Raw genomic sequence first — 24,714 nt, forward strand, 5'->3', positions numbered from 1 at the left:
GCGTGCGCCACCACCGCCCAGCGACATTGCTTTCTTTTTACCTCCTTTCATTCCTTCAAAATTATACCTGAAGTTTTGGTAGTAGTTTTGAATGACCTTAGCTTTCTTGGAGTGTAAAGTATACTTGGTTTTATGCTATTGAACATTGAATTCTAAAAGAGCTGTTTTCTCTTTTTTTTTCTAACAGTTGGATATTCTAAAAACCAAGCAATCGCACAGAGCACAGGGTCTTACCTTTGCTTTTTGGATTCAGTAAGTAGCTCTCTGTTTTGTTTATCATGGCTTTGTATATATTGACCAAAGAATAGTATGGTTCTTAAAAATAAATTTTTAGATTTGTTATGATGAATCTCAAAAGTCAAGTTTAATAGGTTGTTGCTACATGCTGCCATAGCACTTAATTAACAATAAGTAAGATCATATAAAAATATAAAACAGGACCACAGAGAATATAAACAATATTAAAATTAGCACAATACTAGCAAATATGATACTTAAGAGATAAGGAAATGGAAACAGTTCATGACAGCTAAAGTAAAACATGAAGCAGATTTATAGGTAGAGGGTAGGTGACAGGTAGACGTATACAGAGATTCAAGTCAATCAAAGTTATATTAAAATTTTAATTTGTAATCAAATTAGCAAGATACTTACACAAAGCCAATTAAGTTTTCAAAATGTAGATAGTGTTTCAGTATGAATTGGTAACACACTGACAGCATGATTGTGCATTTTTGTTCAAGAACTTAAAATGCTTGTGCCCTTGACTCCTGATTTTCACAGTTGTTTATTATAACAGAAATTAGAAACCAGTTACTGAGTGCTGACTGAGCACTGATGGAGAACACTAGCAGACTGTCAGAGAACTGTCATATTTATGGGCATTCTTAGGAATAGGACACTTGATTATAAAGGATGAACAGAGACTGTATACAGATTGTGCTGTCCTTAGAAACCCTGATAGACTAAAGCAAAGCAAACAAAGTCTGTCTTAAAAAAAAAATACAGCTTTTATGTATCTAAATTATTTTGTAGGTTAGGCCCCTGGCTTCTTAGAACATGAATACTAGGGCCCATGGATATGTTGGCCATTGGCTTATACAGCTGTTGCTGTTTTGTTTCTGTTTCCAATTGGTTATTCCAGGTACATGGAGGTAGGAAGATGACATAGACCAGGAGATGTAGCCTCCCTTTCATGCAAGGGACAGGAGGAGAGTTGACCCACAGGGTTACCTTGAGAGGTCTGACATTTTGAAGTCAGAGTTCTGCATAATGTTATCTTTATTGTATCTAGACAGCATATTTGTCAGTAACTTGTTGAAGGCAGATGTTGCCAAGTAATTGAGGAAGTGTCTCTGTGATTTTTGTATTTGACCTGTCTGCTTTAGTGTGAAATTATTTATACAACAGTTTTGATATTAGCTATGTAGAACCCACTTTAGCTTTAGGAAGCAGGTGAGGACTGTCACTGTTCTGGGCCCAGTGCGTGCACCTTGCACACAAGGGTCTATGTGGGCTGCTGCTGTGCTGAGCTTGACCCTGAAGTGTCTGGCTCCACCTTCAGGTGCTGGTTGTTCCCCTAAGCTGAAAACAGAAAACAGCTGTTCATTCTGAGCCTGTGTGCAGCTAGCTCTGGAAGTTCACAAGCAATGTGGAGGGAAAACTGGGACCTGAGGCGCATACCTCACTCTTGTCTTTTTGGTTAGTTTTCTCTTGCCTTAGTTAGCTCTATGCAGGGAACTATAAATTTTCATGTGAGTGTGTCTGTAATTTAGGTGGACTTAATGTTGTTTTAAAATGGGAGTTACACCGGGAGGTGGTGGTGTATGCCTTAATCTCAGCACTCAGGAGGCAGAGACAGGTGGATCCCTGTGAGTTTGGGGCCAGCCTGGTCTTCAGAGCAAGTTTCAGGACAGCCAGGGCTACACAGAGAAAACCTGTTTCAAAAACCCTAAAATAAAATGGAAGTTACTCTGCTAAATTATAAAAGTAATATTTTTTTTATGGTGTTAAAGTGCATCACAGTAAACAAACTTTCCTCCGTTAAAATAAGGCCCCATCTCTTCTTGGTTCCACTACTCCCCTGCAGTACTAAGCTGGGGACCTTTGACACATGGGCACTGGGGAGATACTCCAGATCCAAAATACAGCACCCAGAAAATGTCATTTGTCTTCAGAGGTGATTTGATGGGCTGCTGGTCAGTATGAGGCTGACCACCAAAAACTAGAGTAGAAGCAAGACACTTTCAACCCCAGGTGCCAGGGAGGAGATTGGACTTGGTGAAGCCTCTGTAACCTTTGTAAACAGAGGAGTTCAGAAAGTTTCTGGTGTGGACATGTAAAAGTCCCAGAGGGTAGCATACCCCACCACCTCCCGGGCTTCTCTGTATATGCCTTATCATCTGGCTGGTCACCTGTGTCCTTTACTGTGTCCCTTCCAATCAACTGAAAATGGAGTTTGTTTTTCTCCTAGTCATGTGCACCTATCAGCAGATTACTTGGGAGCTTCCCATTTGTAGCCAAGTAACATGGCGTCTGAATTGGGCATGTTCTTGAAGGGTATGAGCCCATAGCCAAGGATCCATGCTACTCCAGATAAGGACTGCACTGGAATGTAAGTTCTAGCAGAGGTCTTCAGAGTGGCAGGGCTGCAGAGATACAGAGCTGAAGACAGAGCTCCTTCATCCTCCTCAAGGTTCTTTGGAACAAACTGAGAAAGATGAAGTAGGACCACAAATATATGATTGATTATAGTGATGGGGGGAATCGCAGCACACATGTGGTCACCTCCATTCTGAAGTGATTCAAAGTTTATATGCTGTTTCTATCTGGGAGGTTAGGGAATGTACATAGTTTGAGAGGAAGGGAGGTAATATGTAGGAGAGCTTCTGGTTTGGGGAATAGTCATTGGGCCAGTACATCCTGCTTGGCCCACAGAATAGCAGTGGATTGCCAATGATTTGCTATGCCACCCAGTGACATGTGATAGCATCTGCCTGGTATGCTGACATCCTATGGTTTCTCTGTCAGAAGAGTATTATTTGGGAGCCTCAGGGAAGGAACCACAGGTGTTGGAGTTAGAAAGACAGGACCTTTGCAGAGAGACTGACCAACATGGGGAGGGGACCAGGTTTCAGTCAGACTTGACCTACTGTCTAAGGCTCCAGCAGGTCAGGGTCTGACAGCACTGATGATAAGGGAAAAACCCAAAAGGTCAGAGTGCTGTGGGTTAAGAAGCCCTTTGGCATATGTAAGTCACCCAACACTGCTTTTGAGAACAGGCTCAGGAAATGGGCTGGGATAGTGCATTTGTCCTCCGTAGGTCAGTCCACAGGATTACGCCTGGCCAGGAAGTTTCTTCCTAAGTTTCCACATCTTATCCGAAAGCTAAACATAGGAAGACTTAAACAAGGTGTGTATGTTCTCTGTGGCATTTGCTAGCATCCCCAAGACCTCTCTGCACCTGTCATTCTCAACAATACCTTGCTCAGAAAGACTTCACTGGAAGCCTGTCTATCATTTATTCTCAGTTCTCTTGGCTAGCAGCCTTTCACCAGATATTTTTGTGTCAGAATGAAATAGCATTTCATTCTTACTTAATGCTTCTTTCAAATTAAAAAAGTGTGTGTGTACACTATGTGTATAGTTGCCCCAAGGAGGCCAAAAGAGGATATTGGGTCCTGAGGAGCTGGAGTAAAGGTGGTTGTGAGCCATATGATATGTTAGTGCTGGGAACTGAACTCGAGTTTTTAGAAGCACAGGAAATGCTCCTGACTGTCTCTCCAGGCCCTTAATACTCTATTATGCTTCCAGTTTCTTGTCTACCCCATCATTCCAAAGTGATGATTCCTGTTCATAATTGTGGGATCTCAGCCCCTCTGGGAATTTTATGCACATCCAGGAATGCCAGTAATGATGTTTCAAATGTACGTCTCACTGAGAAGAAAGCTCCAGGTAATATTCCTTGGCATGAACCCTGAGATGAATGTACTCTGCTTTCATGGTTGGTGCTGACAGCATCTTGGATTTGGCCTGTTAGAGCCTCTGCTTTACATTTTAGATGCCAGCTGATTCTTGTTAACCAATCACAGTGGTCCTGCCCACAGAGGGAATAGGAGCCAGCGGGTCAGGTTTGGTCTCCATGAAGGGGAAATCGGTTACCTTCCCCCTGTAGTAATACTTCTGACTTGTTACTAAAGTTCTCCCTTGCTTTCATTTACAGAAAAAGAACTTTTCATTCTCTAGTCTCTGGGCCACCTTCTCTTTCTGGTGGCCTCAGGAAAATAAAAACCTCATTTATATTTTTAGTCACCAGGTTCTGTAAAGTTTAGTGCCTGCTTCTCTGTTAACTTTTTGGATTGAATATCTGTTCACCACATCTTCCTTAGCTTCTCAGCCACTTGGCCAGTGAGTGTATTAATTCCATTTGTTCTCTCTTTGCTCTTATTGTAGTTAAGCTGAGTCTTCACAGCAGAAGTGGTAGAAATCACATTTGAATATTCTTTAGGTGCTTGTGAGCCAAGCAATACTAACCATTTGTGCTTTTTGCATAGATCCCTGAAGTATAAAATTGGAGTATTGGAATCTTGGTTAATTCCATGTGTATTAGTAAGAACCCAGAAAAGTTGAATAGTAAGGTTTTGTGTGTGTGTGTGTGTGTGTGTGTGTGTGTGTGTGTGTGTGTGTGTGTATGTGTATGTGTATGGGGGAATTGGTCTGAGTCCACTGATAAAACTGCTAATCTCTCCAAGATCCACCTTCACAGACATAAACATCTTGCCACTTTTCTGGGCAGCCTTTAGGCCAGTCAAGTTAACACATAAAATTAATTTTCACATCTCCCCCCTTTACTAAGCTGGCACACATGCATATCTCCTTCAACAACACTTGGGTCCAGCCAGAGTTAGGTTGGGGGTTGTAATACACTGTGCAACTATGCTGCTTATAACTGAGCATAGGCATCAAAGGCTCATAGTCTTCAAGTGATGTTGAGTCTTCTGATATCCCAAAACTGAAATGAGAGGAATTAGAGAGGGAAGAAAACAAAGATGTTTACCTACTATGTTTGTAACAAAATAAGGTGGAAATGTATTATAACTTTGATAGCCTCACTTCTATAATTGGTCATATGGTCATAGTTATTATAACTGCTCACAGAGTCCACTCAGTGGGGAACGCAGTCACAGCTGCTCAGCTCAGTAAATCCAGACAAAAGAACAGATACAGTATCACTTCACATACTTAAATTCAAACCCTAGGAAAGTTGGCCACATTATTTATTAAGTGCACACATAATGACAACAGTAAAGACAAGTGAGGGCAGTGTGGCCCCAAAAGCCCAAACTGAGGTCCTTTTGAGCAGGAAGTTGCTGGAAAGGTGTTGGCAATAGGCAGCTTCACTTCTTCTTGTCTCCATTTCATAATTCTGTATCTCATAATCCTTTACTGAGCACCTCAGTGGAGTCAGTTCTTTATCTGGAAGGTGACTAGCACTTTTATTCTGGAAATGGTCTGGGCCATTTATCGTACCACCTGGATTGTGGTGTTGTGGTTTCTTACTGGCCTTAATCACAGAGCATGTAATACTGAGTGAGTCTTTAAGAAATCTCCTGCACTCTGTTCTTCCTGTCTCCTTTGTAGAGTAGTCATCTGGTTTTCCTCAATAGTCTGCATCAGCCCCGTTGGCATACACCATAACTCCTTTCTTTATCTGCTTATTTATGAGCATAAGGAGTCCAGAGTGGCAGGTGGCCCTTTAATTTCTGGTCCAGTCATTGCAGCATTACATTAGAAGTATTTCCCTGTCACCTACTCCCATACCCCTTTAAATACTTAAATTTTTGTTGGTTATTCGTTCATTGAAAATACCTTATTTTACTATGAAATGAAACATTCCTACAGAAAATGCACAAGACCTTATATTGTGGAGCATATATAAGGAGCTACCTGTTGCCAACACCTCAGGGATCTGCCATGATGCTGCTTCCAGCAACTTCCTGTTCAAAGGGACCTCAGTTTGGGCTTTTGGGGCCACACTGCCCTCACTTGTCTTTACTGTTTTCATTATGTGTGCACTTAATAAATAATGTGGCCAACTTTCCTAGGGTTTGAATTTAAGTATGTGAAGTGATACTGTATCTGTTCTTTTGTCTGGATTTACTGATCTGAGCAGCTGTGACTGCGTTCCCCGCTGAGTGGACTCTGAGAGCAGTATTGGATGCAGTTTGTTTCACCATCTGATATTTATTGACTTGAATATTCTATGTCTGGAAAGTGCTGTCCAAATCCTACGTGGATAGAGGATCTTTTCTATACAGAAGGTAAAATTATTAAGTCTTAGGGAATCTGTACCTCCAGCTTTACTGGATGATGCCAAAACATCTCTGAGAACAACTATGATACTTCACACAGGCACATGGGTGTCCTTGTTCTTCATCCTAAGTGCACTTGGCCTGCCAGATTTTCTTTTTTCCCCGCCAATCACATAGTTGCTTTTCCTTGATGACCAAAGAGGGTCCTGGTTTATGAACATCTGAGTTGCCCACTCACATTGTTTGCTGTTGTGTTCTTGGACCGTGTGCCTTTCTTACTATGTTGGAATTGCTAGTAATTGGAATTTGTAGTAATGTAAAACGTGCTCTTTATACAGGATGATGTTATGATGCCCCAGAGAGTGAGGCTGCAACATGAAGCTGCTGTTCAGCACCCAACGAGTGTGAGTACAATACCTTTTCTGTGTTGTCACCACCTTTAATAAAATGCTAGTAATTTTTTAAAAATAGAGATTTTATTCCTTGGGATTAGAAAGAATCTGTTTACAGTCAGGTTGTCAAATCAGGGGGAGATTTGTGGCTGCCATGTTTCTGAGCCTTTAAGGATGGCTCCTTTTGAAGATAATCATGCTTCTGGTGAGTGGGAACTGGAGATACAACTCTATCTTGATGCCTATAGAGGCCTAAGGTGTTCTTTTGAGAGAATTCCACTAAGTGAGATCAGAATTCTTAACTTCATCAAAGAAAAGAATTTCAGGTCAAGTCACTATAAAGTAGAGTTGGAGTTTATTAAGAAGAGATTTTAACATAGATTTAAGCAGAGCATTAATAGACAAGTATTTAGGAAAAGATTCTATACCCCCAAGGATTGGCATAGACTTCTCAAGGGAGTCACTTAAGGGTCATATCAATAGCTATACATAGCCAGGAGGTAGTGGCACATGCCTTTAATCCCAGCACTCAGAAGGCAGAGGCAGGTGGATCTCTGTGAGTTCAGGGCCAGCCTACAGAGTGAGTTCCATCCAGAACAACCAGGGCTATGCAGAGAAACTCTGTCTCGAAAAACAAAACAAAATAAAAAATAGCTATACATATAATTTTGGTGGCTTCTGGAAGTTACATTGTTTAAAGGATTCTAAGAAATTCTTTTTTTCTTCCTTTTTTTGTTTCATTTGTAAATGAGATCAGAGGGTAGTTCCTGAGGTACATTGGACAGGAGGATTAAAGGTTAATAAGGTAAAACCATAGGTCAGAAGAGTTGAAGGAATCTTTACTATATTAGGTTACAGGGAGTTGAGACATGCTTTTACTGTAAACAAAGTTTACACTCTTGTGAGATTCTCAGAAAATGTAAGTTTTACAGCTGGAAAAAAAGCAGGCCAAATGCAACAGGGTCATACATGCTTAGCCTTAAACATGGTTTGTTGGTGTTTTAACACTCTTACTTGAAATATCTCTGTATAAAAGCAAATTGTCCCTATGTAGTTAACTTCCACAGCAGATTTTTATTAATTATACTGGAATTCTTGACTCTCAGCTAGAAAAAGACTTCAAGCAAACTCCTTCCTGGGTGAAGGGCTCCTTACTAGTCAGTCTTTCTATCCTGTTATCATTTTGGGAAGCACTTGTCACTTTGAAACAGAAAGATTTCTTTCTTCTTCCTCTCCCCCTTTCTGTCTCTTTCTATTCCTTTACCATGTAGCCACTTGCCTGGGACAGGCTGTTGCTTCCTAACAGGGAGTTTGACAACATATGAAGTCAAGTTGGACTACACCAGCCTTTATTTCCATATTACACTGGTCCATTCAGAGGGGAAAGCTCATAAAACAACCTTCTTGAGGGGTGCTTTTAGGCATTCAGTTCAACCTCTTATTATCAGGGCAGCTGATTATCCTCTAACAAGCATTATTCTGTGAACTCTGAATGTAGCTCACATAGTATCTGCTTTTACTAAATTGGCACCTTTTACTTATTTCTCACCTTCCTCTCCCTTTGATCCTGAGGACTAGTCACTGGCACTTGGGTATATAGACACAGACCTCAGGCCTGCCTTTCCTGGAGTAAGGAGTTCCCTATCTTATTTCAAGTCAGAGGCTGAAGACCTATATACCCTGAGCTGGTATTGCTGATGCTGTGGAGTATACCTGTAAGACAAGAGGAAATGCCTTGATTGCCCTTGAGGTCCCTGGGCAGAGGATAGTACCTTTATATCCCTGTGGTAGCTCTGTGACTCTTGGGGGGTGAGGGTTGTTCCAGGTAGGGTATGTGCCCAGATCAGTCCCTATTACTCAGACTGCCTGCCTCACTCTGTCTTTCCAAGCCCATCCTACCCAACCTACCCTTGATGCTGCTTCTGACCCTTTAGCCACTTCTGTCTGCATATAGGGTAGATGCTGAGCTTTGCCATGGGAGATCTCAGAACCACTTCTAGTATAGAGTTTTAGGGCAGGGACACAAGCTGCTCTGCCCACATAGGCAGTAGTTTGTGTTAGTATGTGAGAATAGATGAAAATACAGACAGAATATACACTGTCCTCCTAGGAGCAGAGGGGATCAATGAGCTATCTTCACCGTGATTACAAAAGGTTCTGGGGACTCAGGGCCCCAGAGTGTCTGCAGGACTTCTGTGAGGCATGTTTTAGTGAGAGAAATGAAGAACTGTAACATTCATTGTGTCCTGAAAGGGTCATGCATAAACAGAGCTAAGGAACCACAAATTGTAGTGTTCAGTGACCACAGACTCTAGAAGTTGCTTTTTTAAAGTTCAAAGGCATAGAATATTCTATATTCCCCCTTTCTAATTGGGAAAGATGTTGGAAGATGGCCAGTAGTATCTGACAACATGTGCTGTCATGGAGCCTATGGTAATTCCATTTACACTAGGCAGTGGTGTCCTTTGGCTCCCCAGGATGGGAATCACTGGATCTCACCCAGGCAGTGGTGTCCTTTGGCTCCCCAGGATGGGAAGCACTGGCTCTCACCCAACAGTTCAGGGTTTGCTACCCCAGCCTCCAAAGCTGTCAGGTATCCTCATCATATGGAGAAATGGACTGTTTTCTGGTGTGGGCTGTTTGTTAGGAGTAAGTCCTCCTAGGTGGATTTTGTGCTGTCTATATAAAGGAAACATAAAGGCTAGGATTTACAGAAGTTCCTCTCCAGTGGCTGACAGTGAGATAATGTTAGTTTTAGAAGTCAGAGAATAACGGACAAAGACAGCATCAGAATCACACTGCTCTGAATTGAGACTACTTGCTGCCTCTGACTCTGCAGGACATGTTCCTCTGTACTTCACTGTCCCAACAATCATGCCCCTCTGAAATCAAGGCACAGGAGCCTGTCTCTGCCCCAGCAGAAAACAGGTCTGTGGCTGGGGTTCAGGTTCTCGTGTAAGATGCCATATGTTTTATTCAGAGATGGGAGTTTCCAATTATTTTAATATTATATACACTGGAAACATATAAAGAATTTTGTAACAAGTATTGACATTTTAGAGAGCCATATTCTTGTCAGATGTTTTCTTTCATTTCTACCCAAAATTAAAACTAAACAGATTGGCTGCATTAATGGACTTAATTCTGCAGTTTTTGTGCCATTCATTGAAATGAACTGTGATATTTAGAGGTATTCAGGGATTTTAAAAAATGAAACTGTCAATTTTCTTATAGTTAAATCAGCCTTGATTTGCATTTTTATATCCTGCTTGAAGTTCTAGATTATGGCTTTTCTTGTTCAACGTCATTGAATTCTTAGATACTCTGTCCAGCATTCAGTAGAGAACCTTGTGCTGCATTTTCCTCCCAACCTTAGTGTCTGGTGACTCAGTATGTCAGGACAGATTGGCTCTGTAACACAAAATTGGCCCGAGAAGAAACAGTTACTGTGATTCTGGGTTTAAAATCGTGGCTTACAAAGTCCTCATCTGTAGTTGCTGGTTGGTGGCTATGTTGATTATTATGCTTACTTTGTTCAGAAGGAATGAAATGAATGTTGGCAGTATGTTCCTACCCTGTTGTTACTTCTTTTAGGCCATTTACAAGAAAACCACTTACTTAGGAAGGGAGGACCCATGATGGCAGCTGTTATAATGTGTTCCATTGTTTGAATCACTGCAGAATTATTGAATTTTATATTTTAGGCATTATTAGCAGCTCTAAATGTAATTTATTATTATTATTTTTTTAATTCCTATCATCAGTCTCCTGAACCTTTGCAGCCTAAACAGTTCTGGAGCTGATAGAATAGTGTGGGAAGCTTCATGTTGGCTCTGCAGGATCCTCAGATGGTCACAAAGGGCCTTCCCACTGGATTCCTGAGCAGAAGAAAAGAGTGGTGGTAAGCATAGCTTCAGGAATACCAAGGGTGAAGTCAGGAAAATAACATCATCCCACTTGTGTGGCCCACTACAGACAAGCGTGGTGGTGAGTGGCCTCTGTACAAATAAACACTAGATGGCTAATAGTTCTTTTTGGAATCCTTGTTTATAGGATGTGTGACTATCTGCTGTCAGTGTCAGGAGTATCCTGTGGGCTCCAAAAATCAAGCTCAGTATTAGAAATAGGCACAAGAACATCAGTCAGAAGGTCTACTATAGATGAGCTGAGGAACCACCAGCCTTCCTCTCCCAGCATCCGTCTCTACAGGGTAAGCTTTCTCATCACCTTATAGTTCAGGAAGTAGTTTCAAAGACAGCAGAGCTAGCATTTCCTATCCCTATGTCTTTGAGCTCTTACCTACTAAATGAGACAGGAGCTTTCCCACAACTGTAGTCCCACTGACCCTCATTTAACCTGTGAGGTAGGAGCTCCCCCTGTAGGTGGACTTTTCTTTCCCACTTGACAGTTACCAAATAACCACACAGAGACTTATTATTAATTATAAATGCTCGACTGATAGCTCAGGCTTGTTACTAATTAGCTCTTAAATTTTAAAATAACCCATATTTCTTATCTATGCTCTCCACATGGCAATACCTTTTTTTAGTATGGCAAGTTCATCTCCTGCTTCCTCTGTATCTTCTGATGACTCCTCAGACTACTCCTCCTCCTTTTTCTCAGCTTTCTCTTAGTCTGGTTCTCCCACCTAACCTTATCCTGCCTAGCTATAAGCCAGTCAGCTTCTTAATTAAACTAATCACAGTGACATATATTCACACAGTGTAATGGAATATTCCATATCTCCCCTCCCCCCAGCTATATGTTGTTATTGACTGCTTATGAGGTGAGAGGTCATCCTTAAGTAGAGTCTCACTGACCTTCATCCTCTTGGTAAGGTAGGAACCTTATCCCAAGGAGCCTCACCAACCCTTGTCTACTCAGTAAAGTGAAAGCTTTACTTCACTTTAGATACAGTCTCACCATTTATCACCTAGCAAAGTAGGAGCTTCACTTCTGGGTAAAGTCTCATTTATACCTGAGCATACAGTATGGTGGGAGCTTTGCCCCTAAGTAGAATTTCTAACCTTTGTCTACCCAGTAATGGAAGAGCTTCAACTCAACTATGGTTTCACTGATTCTTGTCCATTGTGTGAGGCACGAACTTCAACCCCAAGCACACCATCACCAAATGTATTAGTTACTTTTCTGTTGCTGTGACCCTGACCAAGGCAACTTAGGACTGAAAGAGCTGATTTTGACTTATGGTTCTAGAGGGATCGTGATGGGGAGTTATAGCAGGGTGGCATCTGGAGCAGGAATCTGAGGGATCACGTTTTCAAATGCAAGCATGAAGCAAAGATTGTGAACCCTCAAAGCCCACCCCCAGTGACATTCTTCCAGCAAGTACACACCTCCTAAATCTCCCCAAATAGTGCCACCAACTGGAGGCCAAATATTCAAATGCCTGAATGTATTAAAGCCATTTTCATTCAAACCACCACACTAACCCTTGTCCTCCCCACAACACAGGAACTTTATCCTGAGTTCAGTGCATGTGAGGCAGGAATACTTCCCAGATTATGATGGCAGTTTTCTCAGTGTGAGCTACAGTTCAAGAAGTGACCCCAGTGAGGAGAGGAAAAGCAGCTGATCAGAGGAAGCACAGTGTCAGTGGATTTCTGGGCCTGTTGTGCAATGGCTTTTCTGTGGGATTTATCTGAGGAAGTCTTGGAGAACCGTATCAGCCAAGAGCACAAAGACACTAGCCCAGTGAGCCCCAAACCCAGGCTAGGGTCAGAAAGCATGAGGCCTACAGTTCAAGATATGGAAGTCAGAGCAATTTAATTTGAAATGAACACTGGAGCAGCTGGAAACTATTTCAGACAGTGTCCTTGGTCCTTGAGGGATTACAGAGTCGTATGGAGACAGGATGTCTCAGGCTGCTGTGTATTGTAGTTTAGGCTACACTAGAGGCCATGGCATGAAGAATACTACTTGCTCATCTTTTCCATAGCACCTTCCCATGGCAGCCACAGGCTTCACATGGTACCTCTGAGGCATTTCAGATGAGGTTTAGAAATGATTCTACAGAGGAAGACTGGGCTTCGTAGTCCTGTAAGCTTCCAGAAGCAGCCCTGGGGATCATGCAAAGACAATGGTGACCTCACATCAGAGTCTTCTCTGAGAGAGGGGAGCAAACTGGGCATGGTGGTACATACCTGTAATCCAAGTAGCCAAGGCCGACAGAGTTTAAGGCCAGCCTGGTCTACATAGGAAGACCCTATTAAAGAAAATAAATAAAAAGAAAATGAAGAGAAGACAGAGGAGAGGAAAGGTGAAAGAGAGAATAATAAGTAATTTGCTTTCAACCAGCAGCCCAGGGGAAATTGACACTGGTGTCAAAAGTACAATGTCCTCTGAAGGGGCCCCACTAGGAAGTGTTCTCTGCTTCCTATAGACAGGACTGATACCCTCTTCTGGTCAGACACAAGAAAAACACTCTACTCCTCTTGCTATGACCTGCCCCACCCATATACCCATAATCACCAATCCTTTGCCATAAAACTGGTATCTGAATGCAGCCTCCAAGATCTACATAGGGACCAGTCTCTCTCTCGAACTTTGAGCATCTGGGAAGTGTTTAGGCCTGATGTTAGTACATTTTCAGCAGAAAGCATAGGTAGTTCATCCAGATTGTGATGCCAGGGGCCAAGGCTAGTGCCTAGGTAGAAGGAAGAAGCTGAAAGAGAGGAAGTCATGCTTGAGGTCAGGAGGCAGCACAGCCATGACCTGGAGCAGAGAAGGTGTCACAGGTCAGGAAGTTCATGTGGCACCACACCAGGTGACATTGGTGTGAATGTTGGTGACCATGTTCTGAGGTGGGAATGGATGTGTTCTGAGATGGGGACAGGTTCTGAAGTGTGAATGGATGCGAGATGAGGCCATGTTCTGAGGCGAGAGAGACAGGTTATGAGATGGTAATAGAGTTTTAGTTTCACCTTCAGTTTCTGATGTCAGCAACAGACTGTTTTTGCTCAGCCATGATAAATGGTGATAAATGGCTCCCAGGGACAATTGGAGCTGATAGCAATTGGCTACCATTTGACAGCCCACAGCTCCCTGAGGTACTAACTCCACAGGCACAATGGACTGCTTTGCCTGACCTCAGTCATAACCTGCACCCATGGGAAAACAGTTGGGAATGGTCTTCACATTTCTTCCTCCATTTCTCTCTTTTTTTCCTTCCATTGTAACATGGCTATAATATCAAGGGTGGGAGTAGAGAAGGAACAGAACTGTGAACCAGGTTGAGAACCCTCTCATGGTTTTGGAGAGATTTTGCTTTTGCTTCCTGCGTTTGGCAGCTCCCTCCTGATTAGTCCTTGTTCTGTGCCTCATTTGCATACATACAATCAGCTTACCTAGGCTGATAGATACTGCACTTCCACCAACTCCTTTTTGCCGTTCTAGTGGAGTCTGGATCTCACCCAGCTAATACTAGGACTGTTCAAAGACTCCCCAGAGACAGATCCTACTGAGATGCCATGAGCTTCAACCAAAAGACATGGAAACAAGTTCTGACATGGGGCTGTGTTTTGAGGAGGTAGCAATGTATTTTGAGATGAGACCATGCTCTAAGGGAACGGGAACATGTTCTAAAATGGGGATGTGTTTTGAGGCTATAGGGATGTTTTCTGAAGTGGAGATTTTTTTCTCAGGTGGTACCCTATTCTGAAATGATGGAGACATATTCTAAGAGAATGTTTTATGAGATGGGACAGTGTTCTGAGGAAGTGTGACATGTTCTGAAAGGATTGGGATGTGTCTGGGGTAGGGGTGCTATTCTGATATAGGACCATTTTCTGAGGAGGTTGGAGCTGTGGTGGTTTGGATAAAATGGCCCCCAAAGCTAGTGGCACTGTTAGGAGGTGTGGCCTTGTTGGAGGAAGTGTGTCACTATGGGGGCAGGTTTTGAAGTCTCTTTCTCAAGCTTCCCTCAGTGTGACTTGCTGTTGGCTGCAAGCCAATATGTAGCCAGCACCACATCTGCCTGCATGCCACCATGCTGCCCATCATGATAATAATGGACTGAACCTCTGAAACTGTAAGGGAGCTCACTCCATGAAATGTTTTCATTTATAAGAGTTACCGTGGTCATGATGTCTCTTCACAGCAATAAAAGCCTTAATTAAGACAGGAGCCATATTCTGAAAAGAAGCCATGCTTTTGAATCAATAGGACATATTCTGAGGTAGAGCTATGTTCTGAAATGGGACATGCTATCTTAGTCAGTGTTCTCTTGCTGTGAAGAGACACCATGACCAAGGCAACTCTTATAAAAAAAAAAAGCATTTAATTGGGGCTTGCTTACAGTTTCAGAGGTGTCATCCATTATTATCATGGCAAGGGAACATGGCAGCATATAGGCAGACATGGTGCTGGAGAAGTAGCTGAGAGTTCTACATCAGGATCCCTGGGCAGCAGGAAGAGAGAGACACTGGACCTGGCTTGAGCTTTTAAAACCCCAAAGCCTACCCCCAGTGACATATTTCCTCCAAGAAGGTCATACCTTCTAATCCCTCCCAAGTAGTGCCACTCCCTGATTACCAAGCATTCAAACCTGTGAGCCTTTGGGAACCATTATTCAAACCACCACACAATGCCATCTTTTCTCTGGAAAGGAAATGTGGGATTAGGTTGCTGCCTTGTAAAGAAAAGAATTTGGATGGAAGAAGGCTGTCTTGAAGTACATGAGCTTGTAGTTTCAACCCATCTTTATTCATGGTGCTATTTTCTTAAGGCTGAGCCCAGAATGTTCCCAGTGACTGGTGATAATTTTTCAAAGTTATCAATAGTTCACAGAGTGAGTTGTTGGAAATATTCAGGTGTTGGGAGCTCATATTTGGCTCATCTTCATCTGATTGCATGCAAGGGGGGAATGATGTTTAGGGCTATCTGAGGGCAGTATTAGCTTTTCACTATTAAGACATTTCTTAGGACTGCCCCATGCAGGCCTGACATTCTGTTCTCTCTGCCTCTTGATGCCAGGGATTTTTGTCTAAATCAGCCCCCAATCCATGGATTTCACACTTACTTACAGAACCTTAAAATCTATTTGTTGTTGTTTTTCACAGATCATAGGATGCCAAGTGAAGAGAGACCCCCCAGACTCTACAGAGCGGTACACACGTTGGATCAACCAGTTGACGTCTGATCAGCTATTGACACAGGTGACAACCACTGGGTGTTTGACCTTTTATAGGCTCAACTGCTTCAGGTTAGAGTCCCCTGGGACTACATCCAACTTTTTGACACATTCTGTCAGGGTGTGGTCTTTGTATCTTCAGTCATCTACACATTATTAACTAGACAGTGTCTAGTTGGGGCATACCCATGTTGTTTTGATCTTTCTTGGGTCAGGTACCAAAGAAAGCATTTTAGTCTCTATGCAGTGTTTCTTTATCATGTCCCAGGTAGATATACAGAACATTGGCAGACACAGTGGCCCCAGAATCAAATACACAATTGCTTTAGCAGTGGACAGAGAGTGGCCATGACAGTGGATAAAGGGTGGCTGGGGTTCTGCATGAAGAGTGGATATAGAAGTCGATAGAGGATGGCTGTAATGCTGTAATGCTGGTGTGAGACCAGACATAGGCTCACCTCGTAGCCACTAACTTAGATCTCATCAATTCTATGAATGAGGATTTGTGGGCATCATGGAGTTAATGATTATGGTTTTCCTCTGTGGGGTCCCCTGTCTATTCCCCTCAGGCAGGCAGAGACTGTCTTGTCACCTTGTACAGAGGCAGTCAAGGCCCAGCATCTGCCACAGAGCCCTGGCTTCATGTTGCTGTCACAGGGTTGCATACTGTGAATAGAAAGGTGTACACTAAGTGAATTTTTGAATGTGCACAAAACAGACATTGGGCAGTCTGTGACTGTCCCATCCAACTGTGCCTGTGAGAGCAGGAAGGTAGCACCATACCAACAGAACCATTGTGCACTCAGTACATCAAGATGGCTTGAGACGTGGATCATTGTTTTGCGTCTTCTGAGAAAGCAACTTTTATTCAATATAGTGAATGCCCAGTATGAGTTCAGAATCTCTCCCTAGGAGGTTAGGTTTTGTGTATATGGAAAACTATGTTTTAAAATTTTATTTTGAAAATTTTATTTTTATTATTACTATTATTATTATCATCATTATTGTTGTTATTTTTTTGAGGCAAGATCTCACTATGTAGCCAAGGCTAGCCTGCAACTCAACATCCTTCTGTCTCAGCCTCCTGAGTGCAGAGATTTCAGGAATGATGTCATTTTAAATAAGCTCGGCTATTCATAAACAAATTGGGGGAGAGGAGAGCCAAGAAAAGGTAGTGGGGTGGTGAATGTGAGCAAAGTGCAATAATACATATGTGTGAAAATAGTTATAAAAATCATTATTTTGTACAGTAACTAGAAAAAGTAATATAAAAATAATCAACTGTTAAAAATAAAGAAATTTGAATATTAGGAAAAGTTAAAGGAAAAAAGCATGTTAACTGAATTCCCACTCTTCGCTTATTCGCCACTCAAGGTCCTGTCTCGTCCTTCCCAGGTGACCAGGCTTTTCTAACTGTAGAATGCCCTAATCTTCCAAGTTTAAGCTTCAAAATCTTTATAGAAAATATTGAATAAATTTGTTTTTTCAAGATAGGTCTCATTATGTAGCCCTGGCTGCCTGGTACTTGCCACGTAGACCAGGCTGGCCTCAAACTCACAGAGATCCACCTACCTCTGCCTCCTGAGTGCTGAACCACCACACCCATCATAGGAACTACTGAATGTAGAATTCTGTGCTTGTCAGTGTTGACTATGTTGATTGTGTATGAATGTATATTGGACCTTTTCTAAGAAGTATTCAAATAATCATAAAACATTTACCAGAATTTTACTGGGGGACACCCCATAAAACTGGGCTAGTTAACATGGAGAAGTGTATAAGATTCAGGTGACAGGTCCATGTCCTGAAGAGCTATAAAGTAGACCCCAGGAGACAGAAGGAACTCAGTCCCAAGACTAGAGTTCTGGGAAATAAAAAGACAACACAATTGTGTTTGTGGGGATAAGGTGAATATTTAGGGCCATAAAGCCCATGCTTCCTTTGTAAATTAAGACTGTGGTAACTCTGGGGCTGACCTGTCCAGAGAGGTCTGCCCAGCTGTTTCTGCCTCAGTTGGTCAGGCTTTTGAAAATGAGTTGCTCAGCTGATATTTAGTGCTAAGGTGAACTGGAGAGATCTGGGTGCTTCCCAGGAGCCTTTGAAGGCCAACATTTGTGCTTCCTGGGGCCAACCATGAATGGATAGGTCCTTTTGGATACTTCTGTGGCAGTGGAAGAGTAATAGGACTACCTGCTATTTTCTGAAAGCCCAAGCTATTTGTGATAGGCCTCCCTGGTTCTTCCAAGAATATGGGAGGAAGTACAGACCTTGAACCTGGTTTACAAGAGTATGGCATGGATGCCTGTCTACCTCTTAGGATCCTAGCTGGTCAAGACCTTGGGATGGCTTATGTGACAAAAGCTTTAGGGTATGGCAACAACACATATGGGCTCTTCTCTTGGGTCACATGCAACTCCCAAACTGGACCCAGGGACTCCAGGAGTAAATGCTTCAGACATGAGTATGGCATAAGTGGTGACTGCTAGGGACCTCTGCTTATGCCTTTCCCATTGAGTGACATCCTCTAGGCATCCTCAGAGTCAATCTTCATAGAAGGAAGGGTCTGACTGTCTGCTATGTGTTGGGATTTTTTATATGGCCCTTACCAGTCCCACTGCGCCTGCTCTTCTTACAAACTCTTAATTATTGAGATAAATGTAGTGTGTTAGGAGGTGCTGGAGTGCCAACAGGGAAGACCATTACAGACCCTTGTTTATCTCCTGTTTACAGAGCATTCCTTCTCTAAAAATTCTTTTTCTAAAGTTGAGAAATATTAAATATACAAATGTACAGAGAACAAGGTCATGTCATGGATGGCCCCAGGCTTCCTAAGCACATTGTGGCTACTAAGGCATGACACCATGCCCAGCCCTCATATGCCATTACTTTATGTATCACTGGAGAAACTACTCTTTTTTAAGGGTCCAGATGCTTCAATATATATAAAGTTACTGTGATTATGCCCTGTACCCTTCTCTGTCTGGGGTTCTAACACTCCTGGTACAATAGCTGTTCCTATATTTTTTTGTCATTGCTGGCAGAACCTGAGTCTTCAGTTCTAACAGACACCCTAAAGAGCTTCCTAGAACTCAGTTTTATTGTTTGTAAATTTGAGGGTTTTACCATTAGGCCTAAGTCTTTTCATGGCTGACCACTTAGTAATCCATTCATTTTAAGATCTGTAACAAAATTAAATAAAGGAAAAATTACAGCTGATTTAGAAGGCATTGTATATGGTTCCTATGTTGTAGGTTCTGGTGACCCAGGACCCTATTGTCTGTAGACACGAGAGGCCACTGAAGCCTCTTGTTGACCCGCCATCAGCTGAGACTCTTGTGAACAGGTAGAATGAGGACCATGGACATGGAGCGAAGAAGGTAGACAGCTAAGACATAGACAGGCATTTATTCCAGTTGGGTAGCACCTACCCTCCTCATGTTCTTTGTGTTACAACAGAAAAAGAGACGTTACCCAGGACAGTTGTGGCTTATGGTTTTTGATATTTTTTTTTTACTTAATTGAATATACATCCCAAGGCACTCATTCGTTTTTTAAGCTTTTATACCATAAAATGTGTTTGGCCAAGTGTTGATGGCAAAAACCTAAGAGCAAACTTCAGACTAGGACTTTAGAGCAGTGTCAGAGAAAGTGAGGCCTTGCCTGTGAACTCTACACTGACAGTTTAAGAAAATGGATTATCTGATTTCTCGTAAAGAGGGGGTAGCCTGGCATGAAGGAGATGATAAAAGAGAACAGTGTCACCAAAGCTTTCCTCTCCATCCCCTGTACTCAAGAGTCTCACCTGTGTGATACCCTCACAGTCTTCACCCTTCCCTTTCTGCTGCTGACCCCCTCACTCCTACTCTCTACTCCCCTCTTACCTGTCTCCCTTCCTTGCTCCATGTGTATGGCCCGCATTCTACCTGTCTATGCCTCTCCTACTTTTTTATACTCCTTTTGCCTGTATAAAATCCCTCTGACCTGTCCATGGCCTTCTCTCTTAACTGCCCATGCCCCTCCTGGCTCTTCACACCCTTCTCTCTTGTTATGTTCCTGCCTGTTCACACTTTTTACAGAATTCTTACATGTCCCCTTCCTATTTACAGCTTCCCTTTTTATCCCCCTTCCTTTCTCTTACCTGTCCACACTCTTCACTCTGCCTGTTCATTTTTTCGTACTCAGACAATACCCAAATGTAATTTCTAGAGCTGGGTTAGATGTACTTCCTTGTAAGTCTGTGGGGCCTTACCCTGTTTGGAGCACTTGCCTTGTGGCTGCTCTGCTGTCCTTGACTCAGCTTCTTGAGCATCAGTATAGTGAGTGTCTTCAAGACTGCGGTTACCTAGCCTCATGTGAGCAGATAGTGTAGGCCTAACTTTACTGACTTGACCTCGAACATCAATCCGGAGACTCCTCTTCTCAGCCTGGGCCCTGTGGGATATACTAAGGTTCCTACACATGAACTTTCTTCAGTTTGAGCCTAAACACACCTGGATGGTTTCCCCCTTATTTCTTACCTACTCCCCTAGTTTTCCTCCAGGAGCTGAGATTTGGCACCTTAAGTCTTCACTCTCAATGCTTGCTCTGCGTGGATAGTTCTGTGAGGTTCTCTGCTGTGTGTTTGCATACTCCTGGTGTTCCTACCTCAGTCAGCTTGTAAAGTGGGCTGCTAAGGATGTGCTGCTCATGTGTTGGCTGAGGCTGCCTAAGAGAGGCTGGCAACTCAGCATTTCTGATCTGCCCTGCAGTTCTTGTGCTTCTGATGTGGTCACTGGCTATTAAAGGCACAATAGGATTGTCTGTAACTTAGTATAAGTTGCTTGGCAACAATAAATGAAACTATTTCTTTAAAAAACTCTTTTCTTTGAAATTTTGAACTTGTCTTATTTTACTAAATACAGTGTTTTCAGAGTTTATACACATTGTAGAAAGTAAAGAGCCTTATTCCATTTTAAAGCTGGAAAACAGTCCATCCTGTGTGTTCTCTCCGCATGATGTTTTGGTAACAGCAGGTCCTCTTTACCTTTTGGTGATTGGGAATGACGCTGTTGTGAGTGGCTGGTATGCATTCTCTGAGTCTGTTCAGTTCTGGGTTTATAACATAGGAACGGTATTGCTGGGTGAGATGCTAATTCTGGTTGCTTTTGAGGAAATTCACTGCTTTCCACAATGGCTGGCCATTCTATTCTTCTACTGACTGTGAAATACTTTCTCCTGTTCTATGAAGCATCTTTGTTCTTGGATGTGTGTGGAGGATACTGATAAAATAGGAGACAGAATGACACTTTAAGACATATCTGGGAAGCAGCAGCCCTGAGGGACGACTGTGTGTGATCTGCCCTTGCAGTGATATGTGGTCTGAAATGGTTCTCTGTAATGAAATGTTTATGTTCCTCTTTTGCACCTGTCTCGGGGACAGAGATATAATCCCTAGCATTTGCAGAGCATCTGGATGATGTGGGATAGCACCAAGGCCCTCAGGAATCTGTACATTTACAGGTGGAGACTGAAGCTGTACATTCATGTGTCCTGAGACCACGGTCCTAGATAGAGATCAGCTTATGGCCAAAAGCTGACACCAGCTATTTACTAGGCAAGAAACTAGTGGAGGTGGCCAACCCATCCAGCCTTCAAGCAATGGGGGCTGCCTAGCTGACCCCATTCGGGAGTAAAGCAAATAGTTCTGTGTCAGCTGTAGGGTCTGAGCAGGGTCCTGCTCCCACCACAGGTCCTATGCCACTGGGACAGCACCTCATCCAGTGATACATGTCTACCACAGGTAAGCTAGACCCTCTTATTTCTCATTTGAACTGCCAGAACCTTTTTATCCATCATTAGTTTAATAAATTTTGAGACTGTTTTTTTTTTTTTTTTTTTGTAAGCCAGGCAATATGGCAATCTGGTCTTGTCCATATAAGATAAATGGACAGGAGTTAAATTTAAAAATCTGAACTAAGCCACCCATGTGTGGTAACTTCATAAGCTGGGCAAAGCCAGTTCTTTGGAAATATTTTCCTATGCTTATGTTGACCTCAGTGGTACAATGTCCCTGTCCTTGGACCTGAGCATAGTGGCATGGTGTTCATATGTATAACGACATCATGGGACACAAGGTATCCACAAAGCACTAAAACATGGCAGCTTGTTTGCCAGCCACAACCTTTGAGAGGGGTTTCTTTGTACCTGAGTGTGGTGAGAAGGACCCTTAGAAACCAGGTGCTTCCCGAACCCTTGGGAGAGACTCCTTAGTCTGGTTGAATAGCATTCACAGGTGCCATGCCCCTGGTAAAGAGATCCACATGCAGGTTTACCATCAGCATACCTGACTTGACAGAGTGATATAGGTGGTATTTCACCCACAGAACTGAAGTTTCACCACAGAACTATCCAAAACAGGAGGGCCAGAAATATAAAATGAAGGTCTTTAACCCCTAGGCTGCTGGTTGTGGACACCAGGAAATCTGGGCTGTCTTTGCATCCTTGCTCCCTGGGTATATGAAGCCTGGACAGCCTGCCCCTTGTCTGTTCTTCCCAGAGAGGACAGAATCCCTGGATTCACTCTCTCTCCTAGGGTAGCATTTCCACCACATGTCACTGACAACACCCATAGTTGTCACCACTGCATAACAAACCACTCCAAAGTTTAGTGGCATAAAAGTTTGTTGCTGTGGGTCAGTTTTGTGAATAAATGGCCTCTATTAGTGAAGTTTGCAGAGAGGCAGGGCCTGGGCTGGATATCTTTCCTCATGCCTTCCTCTGCCTTTCTGGCTGGAACAGTGGGGTCTGACCCTGTCTACACACAGCCAGTTTGGGATCGGGACTTTGTACCTGGTGCTAGCCTTTTCCAGGTAAAATATCCAAGAGTTTCTGAGCTCTGACTATGGCTGGTATCACTATCTGGTGATTAGAAGTCTCAGCTGCTGTGTCCAGGCAGGCCCTGCACACTGCCTACAGATGTAGTAGTCAGGGCTACTTTGCTGCCCACAGTTCACCCAGTGCTGCTTCTGACAGAAATGTTCCCTGCTCTTAGACCAGGCCAGCACAGTGCTCACGGCCTCCAGGCCCACAGCCACTTCCCTGCTGTGGGATGGTCTGTATGTCAAGTGTGTTGCTGATTGGTCAATAAATAAATCACTGATTGGCCAGTGGCCAGGCAGGAAGTATAGGCGGGACAAGGAGGAGAATAAAGCTGGGAAGTGGAAGGCTGAGTCAGAGACACTGCCAGCCAGCACGATGAGAAACAGCATGTGAAGATGCCGGTAAGCCACGAGCCACGTGGCAAGGTATAGATTAATAGAAATGGATTAATTTAAGCTGTAAGAACAGTTAGCAAGAAGCCTGCCACGGCCATACAGTTTGTAAGCAATATAAGTCTCTGTGTTTACTTGGCTGGGCCTGAGCAGCTGTGGGACTGGCAGGTGAGAGAGATTTGTCCTGACTGTGGGCCAGGCAGGAAAACTCTAGCTACAAATGGCGTCCAACGTGGTGGCAAGAGTTTCCACCTAAAAACTGAGAAAAAAGATTCTAAAACGGAGCTAAAAACAGTTCCTAATTGTCTCTCTCAAATGAGCAGCAGCTGCCGGTTTGAGCTACTTGTGGGTTTCTGGCGTGTGCGCTCGACCTGCAGTTTGGCAGGAATGAGGCCTCTGCAAGTGGCACATTAAGCTGCGTGGTGGATTTAGCCTTTGCTAGTACAAAACAAAAAAAGAGGTTTCTGGGCTACACGCTGCTTGGATAAAAGCATAGACCCACGATAGCTCCCGGAGCTGGTGGTAAACTACCACCACCATGTTGGGAAGCTGAGGTGGGCGGAGCCAGCAGCCATAGCGCCGTTTCAGTCTTACAAATGCTGCAGTTTAAAGCAATAGATTCACAATAAGACAGATTCAGATGTAATAGTTTACAATGTGTGTAAAATATATAATATACTAGGCTTGAAAGAGACAAAAAAGGTGATATATACAGTTATATAAACAAATACATAGTTTTTAAAAATAAAGTCTTTAAAGAGACAATAAAATTAATATAAAAAATAAGCCATGTAAAGATGAATATTACACAGAGAATCTGGATTGTGTTGTCTTTGGGATTTTTAACTGCAGAAAAACATTTGATTGTAAAAGCTGTTGAGTTAGGCCAAAATGTATATTTTAAAGGTACCTTGACTTCAAAATTTGGATGTAAGGATGTGTTGCTTTGGAAAGGAGACTCTGCTTTTGTTCCCACAGAAAGCCAAAGGCTATGGATTTGTTCCAGATTAAGATACATCACGTTTGACCAGCCAAGACCCCCTGAAAGGTCTCTGATGACACCATGGCCCAGATGATCCAACATCCAGAATGGTTTGAAGGCAACTGGCTCAGACAATACAGCCTCATAGACTATTCCATAATCCTAAAATTTTCTTTATGTCCCCAGAAGATACAGCGCCCCCCTCCAGCAGGAAGTAGTAAGAGAAGCTACGCCCAAATTCCCAAATTATATGTAATTTTACTTTGTTAAGGTTAAAACCTTCCTTTTTGAAAAAAAAAAAAAGAAAAGGGGAAGTGCTGTGGGATGGTCTGTATGTCAAGTGTGTTGCTGATTGGTCAGTAAATAAATCACTGATTGGCCAGTGGCCAGGCAGGAAGTATAGGCGGGACAAGAAGGAAAATAAAGCTGGGAAGTGGAAGGCTGAGTCAGAGACACTGCCAGCCACCACGATGACAAACAGCATGTGAAGATGCCAGTAAGCCACGAGCCACGTGGCAAGGTATAGATTTATAGAAATGGATTAATTTAAGCTGTAAGAACAGTTAGTAAGAAGCCTGGTACGGCCATACAGTTTGTAAGCAATATAAGTCTCTGTGTTTACTTGGTCGGG

General features: G+C 42.9%; 1 protein-coding gene across 5 annotated transcripts in view; it reads left to right on the plus strand.

Moving 5' to 3' along the window:
* B3gntl1 (UDP-GlcNAc:betaGal beta-1,3-N-acetylglucosaminyltransferase like 1) overlaps positions 1-24,714 on the plus strand; it is a 73,705-nt gene that overhangs the window by 18,792 nt on the left and 30,199 nt on the right. For 4 of the 5 annotated variants that reach the window (XM_052756753.1, XM_052756752.1, XM_052756754.1 and 1 more), the window contains 3 exons: positions 188-252; positions 6,650-6,715; positions 15,781-15,876. In XM_052756753.1, coding sequence (XP_052612713.1) covers positions 188-252; positions 6,650-6,715; positions 15,781-15,876 — 227 coding nt within the window. Of the gene's footprint in view, positions 1-187; positions 253-6,649; positions 6,716-10,467; positions 10,605-10,756; positions 10,914-15,780; positions 15,877-24,714 lie in introns of those variants that run through there. The other variant, XM_052756755.1, reaches the window with a different exon arrangement.

Source organism: Peromyscus californicus, unplaced genomic scaffold (assembly GCF_007827085.1).
Source record: "Peromyscus californicus insignis strain IS unplaced genomic scaffold, ASM782708v3 Scaffold_3__1_contigs__length_106647218, whole genome shotgun sequence".
NCBI classification, from domain to species: Eukaryota; Metazoa; Chordata; class Mammalia; order Rodentia; family Cricetidae; genus Peromyscus; species Peromyscus californicus.